Source organism: Grus americana, chromosome 2 (genome assembly GCF_028858705.1).
Source record: "Grus americana isolate bGruAme1 chromosome 2, bGruAme1.mat, whole genome shotgun sequence".
NCBI classification, from domain to species: domain Eukaryota; kingdom Metazoa; phylum Chordata; class Aves; order Gruiformes; family Gruidae; genus Grus; species Grus americana.
The window spans coordinates 121,034,613-121,046,535 of NC_072853.1; the positions used below are offsets into that span (position 1 = coordinate 121,034,613).

Genomic DNA, 11,923 nt, shown 5'->3' on the forward strand with positions numbered 1-11,923 from the left:
AAGAAGATCATTTATAGCCATTTTAGGACTTTTTAAAAATAAAATCAAAGAATAAAGCATCTCAGAATGTATGTATCATAATAAAGAGAGCAAGCTGTGCAAGGTAATCTAACGTAGCACCTTTAATTTGTGAAAAAATAGACACTTCACAAAATGAGAAAATCTTGCTTGACTTGCAAATTTAAAAACTACCCAGCATGTTACATATGGTAAAATAATAAGCCAAAATTGTGTATCATTTTGATTGAGTTGTTAGTAAAATTTTAATTAAACTGGTCGTGTTACTGAAAAAACCAACAGTATTTTGATTGACTTCCTGAAGTAGAGGTCAGCTTGTGTTGCAGCATTACAATTTAAAATAATAAACAGTGGTCTTCTGTGCTTTTGGCAAAGTTTTGGAGTGCTAGTCCAAATCTAAAATGTGCCCACAAGGTTCATGTTAGCATCCCTACATGTGGTATAAAACAACCACTTCAAAGATCTATATCTTTCTGTTTATAATGCACTGTATGCTAATCTAAACAATGCTGGTTCCTCCTAAGGGACTTACTTTTAAAGTCAACTTTATTCTGATCTTTTTTTATCAAATTGCAAAGGTTGAATGTTCTGGTTACAGTACAGCTGAATATTTGACTGGTTTCATTTTCCAGGTTTGGCACATGTGCAGAATAAACTTTGTACTCATCGTCATTGGGATGTTGATGTGCTGCTTCAGTCCTGGCCCATAGTAGACCCAGAGTACCTTCAGCCATCAGACATTGTGGAGATGTCTGTTCTGGTAAGAGCGTTTGCATTTATTTTCAGTGGTGGTCAATTAATGCATTACAAGCTCAGAAGATGACAAAATTTCTGCTCTTGTGGAAGTGAGTTTCCTTCTTAGGTGGCTCAGTGAAAGGTCAGGTAGAATAGAAGCTGCAATTACTGTTGTGCTGAGCAATTAAAATGGTTTCCTAAATGAAAAAATGTAGCAAGTCGGGAAGGGAGATGACCTAAATATAAATCTTTTTGAGTGACTGCATATTAGGACCTGTGGAGATTTGACCAATGAACAGCTGCAGGCAAGGACGGTACAGTCCAAACTGTGACCAAAATACAGGTCCTGCCAGATTTTTTGCCTGACAATACATTTATGATCTTGGCCCTGTAGAAAAATGTATAATGAGGTGACATTTCTTGTGGTACCTGCAGTGCTATGGTTGCCTAACACAACGTATCATAAGCTGGGTTAAGTTGCTGTGATTTTTACCAAACGATGTTTCCCGTCTGCCTCGGGCTGAACTTCTGGCACATTTCAGCAGAGCACATTTGCAGGAATGAGGATGAGGAAAACCAGCTATTTTTTCTAATGCATTCTAACTGCATTCCAGTTTCTCTTTGAGCTCTAACATCTTTGTGGTCTGGAGAAAGAGCTGGCAGTTCAGTAGAATAGTGGACATAAAACTACGTTTAGTTAACCTGTAATTTTCCAAAACATATATGTGCACATGCACAGTGTCGTTTACTGTTTTTTTCTTACATCTCTAATTAATTAGTCTGTATTCAGCATCATTAAGCTCTATCAGTACATGGAGCAGAGTAGCAGCAAGTGCCAGTGCAGTCCATACAGGGACTCGGAGCCAGAAGGTGGGATCTGTGAGTAGTGTCTCAGCTCTTCCATCAACTTGCATTCAAGTGCTTCATCATGCTCAGGCATTACGGTGGTCCGTAGTTACGTAGTTGCATACTATAAGATCTGCAGGACTCCTGCCTTTTTTCACTGCTCACCAAAGAATAACCTTTAATATACCATGCAAACATTCTAAAATTAAATGTTTTAAATTAAATGTTTCAACTTAAACTTCTTGTGTTGCTGGACATTGAATGAGATAGAGCCTCTAGAAGAAAAGTTATGTGGTCATTTAAAACTGCATGCTCTGTGTGTGTGCATGCGCGTGTGGACATGTGTGTGTAAGGGAAACAGCAGCAATGCATTTTTTTTTGTATTTAATCAGTTTTATTATGTTAGCTCCTTTAGGTAGGAGGAGTAACTTTGGTTATTTTAATATCTTGCCAGATCTCTCAGTCATAGTCCACTTGAACAGAATGAGAAATTATGCTAAAAACCTGATTTTTCTAACGTTCAACACCCATGCTTAGCAGAGGCCACAGAGTCTGTCTTTCTGGAGGAAATTTTCAATTGGCATCTTTTCCCAAACCAAGGAGAAGGACTGAGGTGCCAGCTGGGGTTAATAGCAGACTTAGCCTAATAGTCACTGTGGGTTTATTGCTTTTCTTTCTTTTTTTTTTTTTTCTATAAGTGATAAGTATTTATTCATACACTTAAAAAGGTCATATATCCACAGAAATCTTCACTTGGGTATAATCTCTTTGCTTGAGCTTAAAATAAACCTTCACCTTCAAGCACAGCTAGCAAACATCTTAAATTCCAGTGTTCAGTTTATAAGGAAGTCATGAATGAAAAATTGTGTAATTATAGAAACTTCTTTGCACTTGTGGTTCAAGCAAACATGTTATTAAATATATCTTTAAAATAAAAACTTGAGCAATGCAGGGAAAACTCTGAACTCAGTGTTTTTAAGGCTGTAAAACTGAGCATAAAAATGCTTAAGCATGTCACTGATATTTTTCTGCTCACGTTAAAGCTTCCTTCTCCAAAAAAGAAAACAGAAGAATAAACATTAATTTTGCTTTAAACAGCCATTATGAAACTTATATTTGTTTCTTTTCCTCGTTGACTTTGTCAAAGCCATAGCCTTGAGAGGGAGTCTTGTAATAAGAGACAAAGCAACCCCTGTGTTCAGTCAGGTATTCATGGAAGAATATGACATATGTAAACACCTTCCTTAGTTCTGAGAAAGCAAGTGACGGGAAGACCAGAGATACGAGTTCCTTTTTCCAACTGGGAATAATTCTCAAAAATAGTGCCTAGGGGGTGTGCCTGGCTTTCTACTGTAAGAGTAAGGCAAAAGGGAAATACAGAGGAGCAGGGAGAAATCATCATAAATGTGAGTATTTTAAAGTGTTGTGGACACTGTAGGTTTTTGTGTGGTTGTAAAAGTAAATTGCCCTCATTCAACCAAGAACCACTCGACATACAGAGGAATTGGTTAGTTGCAAAGAGGCAGTGTCTCTTCACAAGGCTGCACAGTCACACCGAGTCTTTGGGCCACAACCCTATTCTTCTCAAGACATCAAACTGCCTCAGGCTGCCAGGGCTTTGCCTGCTGAGACATTATGGTTTTATTTCTTTTGACACAAAATACTTCGTTATTTCCTGTCTGTGCTGGAGTTATGTCTTTCCATATTTAACCCAAAGCAGCAAAAGCAACAAACTCACTGCATCTTTAGCTGATACAATACAGATTTCCTACAAGACAGACATTTAAATTCACTGGATATGCATAGTATCTGTTATTCTAAATGTTATTGCAGAGTTCAGTATTTTTAATTGTACTGTATATTGTTAATGCTGTGAAAAATCTGACCTGAACGTAGTGTGCATTTCATCCTATGAACACACTTCTGAGTAGCATTCCTCACGTTTTCTGGGTGGTGCAGAAGTGTTAGTAGCTGTGGTCTTGTAACTGATGTTTTTATAAAATAAGAAAAAAAAGTTGGTGTCATTTTTCTTGCTTTGGCATATGAGGAAGGCCTAAAAGTGCGCAGATACTTATTTTCCTTTTTACTTCTCAGAAAGATTATGCACCAATGGTAAAAAAGCATTTGAGTTGAACTAAAAATTCCTCTCTGCAGCCTCCAGGTGCTTCTTTTTCAGTCTTCTGTGATTTCATTTCATCCCTCATAACCTCTCTAGTTCCCTCTAGCTTCCTGTAGATCCAAAATAGCCTAAAATGTCCAATGTTTAACAAAAAACCAAAAAAACCCACAACAACAACAACAAAAAAAAGAAGAAGCAGCATCAGCTTGCATCCTCAGGAGAAGAGAGGACCGCAACCTCATTTGTTTCTCCTCTTGCAGTTTGCTGTGGTTTTTCAGAGAAACAAGGCTGCCAGCACCCACGTTTCTTGTGCTGGCACTTTCACCTGGAGCTGCTGAGGGGAGAGATGCAGAAGATATTTGTCCTGCTGAGAATCTAACCCCTCGACTAAAAGAATATGTGAATGGGATGCTTGTTACACTCAGTGTATGATTAAATCTGCAGATGCTTATTTTAAGAATGGCATTAATATGTATGACTTTGCATCACGATACCTATGATATAATGAAAGCCGTGCTGCAAATGCATGCTGAAATCATAACCAATCTGCCGTTTGATAGGATTGTCGGCCTCAGCTCGCGGCACGGTGTGGGAAGGTCAGGAGAGATGCTGTGGGAAGGTACACAGCGTCAGGTCGCCTAGGCTTCTCGACCTTTCTACGAAAACACAACCGCTAGCAGTCATTTATTTACTAAGTTGATTTAGACCATTTGGCTTTTCTGTTGAGAACAGCACCAAATAGGTTAGTTGTGGCAAGTTTCCCCCTGCCAACATCCATCCGCTGGGACATATTAATTTGCATCACGGAGGACAGTGAATGACATTTTAACTAAGCAGGCATAGTTTGGAACTGCAGGCTGTGTGTCCTAGCAGCGAGCTCACAAGCTTGCTTTATATTCTCACTAAAACTATCTGTTTGGATTTTACTGTTTTCTTTTTCCTGTGGAATGTATTTCTTCTCTGAAGTGCCCTGTCAGAAAGAACTACTTGTATTTATTTTTCACAAAAGCTTTAAAAATGAACTCTTCTGTTTTTCAAGGGATTTACTTTGCACAAGGTGCTAAAGGCAGAGTTTAACACAACCAGTCTTTTATGATACCACATTATGGGTGCATGTAGGAAGAGTTAAAAGCCTACCTACATTATCACTGCAAACTGCTATCAAGTCTAGTCAAAAAACCAGAAATGACTCATCCCAGCTGCATTTGAGACTTCATCTTGTTCCTTAACAATCTGTCCCAACTTCCTCTCTCTGAGAATTGCACAGATTATTTTATTTTCAATAAAATACAAACTAGGTAAGTGAAGTAGGTCTCTGTCATCTGTAGGATGTTGCATGCATGTATCCTGGATAAAATCCTGGTGAAAACCAAGCTGTGTGCATGTCCAAGCTGTACGAAGCAACATATGTTCCTTTTAGATGACTGAAAACTCGTTACGATGTCTACAGGTCAAAGATCTGCAGTACCTGCAGATTTTTATGCAAATAATTTGATTGAACTGGATTAAAAAGTTCAAATTATTTCATTTGCTAAAATGTGGGATTGATATTATTTTCATGAATCCACTGAAAGTACTCCATGTAAATCTAAACGCTTTTGTAGTACTGAATTTTATGCCAATTCCAGAAGGGTACTCAGTAAGGCTCTGTAGCCTCTGACCGTTATCTACTCTTACTGCATGACAGAAAAGATTTATAAGACCATTTTATAAATTAAGGTGATTCCCACTGAAGGCCTTACTCAGTTTTACTTACATGATTCTGCCCTGCTAATGCAAAACCAGTATGGAAGCTGCTGTGAAAACCAGCCTCACGTGGGAAAACATTACCTTACGCGTGGTTGTTGTCTTTGTGGTCGGTGTTGGCTTAACGAGTCATGCGTTTAATACAAATGCAACATATAATGAGTTAAAGCCTATTTTTCTAAAAATGAGTGATGATGAATCTTTCAGATATCTTTTCAGCCACAAATATTTTTGTTTTAATAAATTTTGCATTTGAGTCTCTGTAAGGAATCGCTTAGCTGTAAGGAATCCAAATTGCAGCCTAGAAGGACAAACCAAGATTCCCACCTGACAAACAATTATGTTCACTCTCATTATTCAGCTTGTGTGACTATCTCATTTTTAAACTTATAAGATCGCCACATTGCATAGTCACGTTGTGCTTGCTGTCTTCAAAACTAAGACTTCCTATAGCCACTTCTTCAATTTTCCTTGAGTCAGAGTTTCATTCTCTTATTTTATGGTAGAGAGACAGAAGGTATGGAGTGCTTTGTCTTCTACTTTGAAAGTTTGATGTTGGAGAAAAGAGAGTCTGATCCACATTTTTTCCCCATGTGTAATGATGAGATGGATTGGATTCAGGAAATGGACTTGTGTAAATCAGCCTAGTAACTTCTGTTTTTCTTGTTTTCATGTCTCTCTCTTTCAGATCAATAACAAAGCTTGTGGCAAAGTTTTTGTGCCTCAGCAAGCAGCCCGCAATTTTGAAGAAGTCCACGAACTAGTTCTTCAAAGTGAACTTGGAGTCAAGCATCTCCAGGGACGAACCATTAAAAAGGCCTTTCTGTCTCCCAGAACTGCCCTTATCAACTTCTTAGTGCAAGAATAGCAAAGGCTCTGCTGGGCTGTAAAAGGGAACTGGAATCTTTTGAGATGAAACCAATTCAAAAATACCAGTCATGGTTATTTAAATCACATGTAACGGTGGGGAAGAAATGTTACTAAAATCAGGTTGCCGCTAAATCTTCATTTCAGCACGGAGAAATGCGCGGAATTAAAGTTTCTTATTGGGTCACGGCGAGATGCTGTTTGTCCGTATTCTCTGGGAGAATGAGAAGGATGTGCAGAAGAACTAAATGATTCTAACAGAGTGTAAATGATATAAGGCACAGGGGTTTTAGTGTCAGCCTCAGGAATATATCCTATTGGAAAGTTGGCTTGGCTAAAGGCAGAGGTATAACTATGATTCCAGGACTAAACATCTGCCCTGAGTATGTGCTACACCAAATATTAGGTGCGCTGCGGTCAGTCTTTGCTCCCTTTATCTCATGTTTGGGTACCCTACCATTAACTAATATTTGAAGTGGTAAGGAAATGTTACTACAGAGTGTTAATTTTAAAAAAGTTTTGTTTAGCACCGGCCTTGGGCACAGCAGGTAGCCGGAATGGGGTGGTTCGATGCATTTTGCATACGTTTCAGAGCCAAGCCAAGGAAAAGGTCAGATTATTTAGCCAAGCCCTGCCTTAGCCAGGATCCTCCTTCCTCGCTGGCATGTTTCTGTTGGCTCATACATGAGAGATTCAACTGCAGCAAAGTGCTGGCAGTCGTTTCTGCACAGAACAGAATGGAAGTTACTTCCTACGCGTGAGCCATCTCTGACACTTTCAGGGGGTTTCGAGAAAGGGATGAGTCGGCTGCTAGAAATGCAGCAGCAGGGAAGGCAGACAGCGTGCTTTTTGTCTCTGCTCCTAGTTCTTGTAGTGCCTAGATGTGGTGGCTTGACCCTGGCTGGAGGTCATGTGCCCACCAAAGCTGCTCTGTCACCCCCTCCTCAGGGGGTGCTCATGGATCGAGGTAAGGAGAGGGAGAGATCACTCACCAATTACTGTCACAGGCAAAACAGACTCAACTTGGGGAAAATAGTGTAATTCATTACCAATCAAATCAGAGTAGGATAATGAGAAAATAAAAACTAAATCTTAAAACACCTTGCCCCCCCACCTTCTTCCCAGGCTCAACTTCACTACCTCCTCCCCCTCAGCGGCGCAGGGGGACGGGGAATGGGGGTTGTGGTCAGTTCATCACACGTTGTCTCTGCTGCTTCTTCCTCCTCAGGGGGAGGACTCCTCACACTCTTCCCCTGCTCCAGTGTGGGATCCCTCTCACAGGAGACAGTCCTCCACCAACTTCTCCAATGTGAGTCCTTCCCACGGGCTGCAGTTCTTCATGAACTGCTCCAGCGTGGGTCCCCCACGGGGTCACAAGTCCTGCCAGCAAACCTGCTCCAGCCTGGGCTCCTCTCTCCACAGGGCCACAGGTCCTGCCAGGAGCCTGCTCCAGCATGGGCTTCCCACAGGGTCACAGCCTCCTTCAGGTGCCTCCACCTGCTGTGCTGTGGGGTCCTCCACGGGCTGCAGGTGGAATCTTTACACCCCCTCATCCTTCCTCCATGGGCTGCAGGGGGACAGTCTGCGTCACCATGGTATTCTGGTGCCTGGAGCACCTCCTGCCCCTCCTTCTTCACTGACCTTGGTGTCTGCAGAGTTGTTCCTCTCACGTATTCTCACTCCTTTCTCTGGTTGCTGTTTCCTCAGCAGTTTTTTCCCCCCGCTTCTTAACTCTGTTATCCCAGAGGCACTACTACCATCACTGATGGGCTCAGCCTTGGCCAGCAGCAGGTCCATTTTGCAGCCGGCTGGCATTGGCTCTGTCGGACATGGGGGAAGCTTCTGCCATGTTCTCACAGGAGCTACCCCCTAGTGCCCCCCCCCCCCCAAAAAAAAACCCCTAGCCAAGCAAACCTAATACTCTAGATAGTAAAACTTCAATTGAAATTTTTTTTCTTTTTTTCTGAGGCGTTCATTAAGTGGAAATGTTTCTAAAAATCAATCAGACGTTCGTAAAACACAGCCATTCTCTTGCCTCATTTCAACCAATTTATTTGTACGCTGCATTGCTGTTATATCCACCCAGAAACGTTTATTGTATTTAGCAAATGCTTTAAAAAGGATTTCCAAAGAGACAATTACAGGGTTCATTGTGTAAGAATGTCTTTTCTTTAATAGCCATTACACTAAGTAGTCAAATAAGCCAGCCATTTATGAGCCATTCTGATAGTAAAGAAGTCGGCAATAAGTACCAGCCAGGCAAACGCAGAGGTCTGCATTAACCCTCCAGGCCAGCACTCATCCAGACTCTGTATTAGATTAAAAGGAAACCAACAAAAATCTCTAAGTAACTAGGATCAAGATAGATCACATCGCAGCGTGCTAAGCAACAGAGATACTCATTTTGGTTTTACGCATTCTTGGTACTGAAGATCTCGCTGCATAGCAGAGATGCCAGGCTCAGCGAGCAGATTCGGTTCTGCACGTCCCTACTTCCGCAACAAAACTCTTCTGATCTCCGCTTCCTCTTGGAGCACACTTGCACAGATTTTTTCTTCAGCAATCCTTTGACACGAGAATGACTAAGAAATGGAATACTTATAATGAAGATACGGTCTTTGCAGTTTTAAGACTCGAAAAAACTCAGCCACAAAGGAATGCATTCAGACATTCAAACACAGGCCTTTAGTTGGAGTTAAAATAATTTGAATTCCAGTGTCTGCCTGACATATATGTTGTTATAAATTCATAGAACTCCTGTTCAGAAGCCCCTAAAAGCACTGTGAAAGAGATCCTTTAAAGTAAAATCCACAGCGCAGCACAGCCCTGCTTTTTTTCCTGTATAAAAAGTTTAACACACCCTGTGGTACCATTTTAACAGAGTTTTTCTTTGGGGGGGAAAGGTGACATATTTGGTGTAAATAAAAACTTTCAAAATTTACAAGGATGAAGAAAGATGTTGTAAGCCCAAGCAGCCCTACGGTGCCTTTAAACAAAAGTTGCAGTCACTCCAGGGCTGAGCAGCAACCCGCAGTGTTTATTGCTGTTAGCACTGGCGGGTATTTGCTCTTGCCAGAGGAAGTGAATTGTAGATGTCACTTGGTGATTCAGGCAAAAAGTCAAAATAAGGAATGGACTTCTGCACGATAAAAAAAAATAGGGAAGGTAGTGAAGGGCAATTGCACGAAAAGTGTATGGTCAGAAGTCACGCCAACGTGTTCACAGTAAGTTGAAATTCGGTGTGGTCTAGAGGATACAAAGATGGCGGTGAAAAAGTGAGTGAGTGAGATGATGCAGAAAGTCTGACAGAGCCTAATCCCCTGGTTAAGCGTATGTTTGAAGGACAGCAGAGGTGCCAGCTGTGGAGTTGTGCCGTTGTCCTGACAGCTGCTGAAACCGTTCGTAAAGTTGAGCTGCTCCGAAGCACGCTTGCCCTTTGTCTCGCGATAGTTGTGACTCACAGGTTTGGTCCGTGCCTGATGAGAAGTGAGAGGGAAAGGTGCTGGTGGGCGATCAAGCAAATGGCGCTGCGTTCCTTCGTCACACGCATCAAAATGGGCATGGTGCCACTGTCCTTGTTCCGTGATGAGCCAAAGAAGATGTGGGAGATTTGCTAAACACAGCGGGATAGACCCAGGACAAACTACTCTGAGAAACAGATCCACGACATGGAAGGGGCATTTTCTGCATCTTGTCACTCAAGGTGATAGAAAACTGGTCACGGCACCGATCCAGTCTGTATCACATTTCTATTTGAAGTAATATAAAATTTAAAAAAGAATTACTGGCACATTTTCTACCCCAAAATCGTTCAGGCAACTGAATTTCTAAAAAGTCCAGCCTTTGAACTTTTATTCTGGAAAAATAAAAATTGGCAAAGTCCTGAAAGGTCACTAAGTACTTTTCCAATGCCATTGATTTCATGAGAAGGATCTCGGGCGCTGGAGTGATGGGGGCACTGAAATGTGCTGGAAGACACCACTGTGTAGAAAATGTGTTATTAGGCCTGCGTGTTTCATAGTCACCTCCAGTGACTGAGCAAGGCAATAGGGTTTTTACATCACATTAAAGACCAATGTCACAGCTTAGGTCGCTAGCTAAGGCAGTTCTCTAGCCAAGTTGTCCCACCTATGCTTCCAAAAAAAACTATACAAGGGCGCTGCTGAACAAGCGTGTATTTTTTCCATGCCCTTCACCAGAATCTGAACATGGAGATTTGGTGCAAAATAAAATCTCTGCGCTCTCTTGGTGACATACAGGATTAAAGTAATGCCTCAGAACTGACACCTGGTTAATGATGGCTTTTCTCATCTTTGTCAAAGCCTGCTTGTTTCTTCTGGAGGGAGAAATTCCACAGATAATGCAGGTCATACAGTCGTCTTTGTCTCCTTCAGTGTAAAGCCTCACAGAAAGCTATTCCTCTTCTCTAAACTTTTTACAATCCACATGAACTAGAAAGAATGTTAATTAGCACTTTGCTGGTCGTTCCTTCCGAGGGAAGTATATATGCAGTATAGAAGATTTTTCTAAAAGCCTGGCTATAAATGAGGGCAGGGGGAGAAATCGGGCTTTTTTTCTAGTTTTGCAATACTTATTGCAGTTTACAGAGAAGAGATTGGCTTTATTTATGTATATTTACCGACTTGGAACAGTACATGCACTGGTTTTGCTGGATGCTTTTTCTGCTGCTTTATTTCTTCAGTTCCTTCCTGTTAGGATCTCAGCTAATTTTGTATCAAATGATTATGCTGTAAGAGAAGTCTTGCATGTGAAGCCAGGTCTATCACCAGAACCTGAGTGGTAAATACACTTACTAGCCCACTGATTTCTATCAGTCCAGGTAATGTCCACTTTTGACTTCAAAAAAATATTGCTGGAACTACAGCCGTGTTAATTTTTTAATGGAAACAGGGTTAATGCCTCAAAGAAGCAGCATGAAGCTGATCACAGGAGATCAGAGGCAGTGTTTAGCATGTCCCAGCCATAGCAAGAGAAGAGCTGAACCGGAGCATTACCTCTGCGTTGGAGGGGACAGGATCAGAGCTCTCATCTGCGGCCCAGATGACAAAAGAGATCTTGCCTGACATGCGGAGGAAAGGTGGGATTTTTTTTTTCCCTTTCCTGATTAAAGTGACTTTCCGGTACCACGAAGCGTTTTGCAATCCACTAACCCCGTCTGTCCCAGGAGGCCCCGAGTCACAGAAGACCTTTGTGTCTCACGGCACTTCTCTCACTCCAGTAAGCCTGGGGTTGGATGAGTTCAGGTCTGGTTTTAGCCCTGGAGAGCTGCAAGCCAGCATCATCTTCCATATAAAATTAGCTTGAGTTTTATGTGTAGTCAGAGAGTTTGAACAGGTTTGCCTGGGTTTATAAGTTGTTGGGGTCTCTGAATGGGAGTATTTTTGCCCTGGTGTAGCGACATGGCGGAGAGGAGTCCTGATGGCTCTTGTTCTATCTGCCAGCCTTTATGTTGGCAGGGAGAGACTGGAAACTCAGTCAAGGTCAAGCGGATGCTTGTATTTGTTTGGTGAACATGGCCCAAACCTGTGAGAGATTTTGATCACAGGAATCTCATAAAAAATACCCCGCGAC

The 11,923-nt window shown here is 41.7% G+C and overlaps 1 protein-coding gene across 3 annotated transcripts in view; it reads left to right on the plus strand.

Annotated features, from left to right (window-relative positions):
* Nucleotides 1–6,524, plus strand: part of LARS2 (leucyl-tRNA synthetase 2, mitochondrial) — an 89,537-nt gene extending 83,013 nt beyond the window's left edge. For all 3 annotated transcript variants that reach the window (XM_054818540.1, XM_054818541.1, XM_054818542.1), the window contains exons 20-21: nucleotides 651–778; nucleotides 6,153–6,524. In XM_054818540.1, coding sequence (XP_054674515.1) covers nucleotides 651–778; nucleotides 6,153–6,332 — 308 coding nt within the window. In that variant the 3' untranslated portion in view covers nucleotides 6,333–6,524. The remainder of the gene's footprint in view (nucleotides 1–650; nucleotides 779–6,152) is intronic.
* Nucleotides 6,525–11,923: the final 5,399 nt, after the last annotated feature.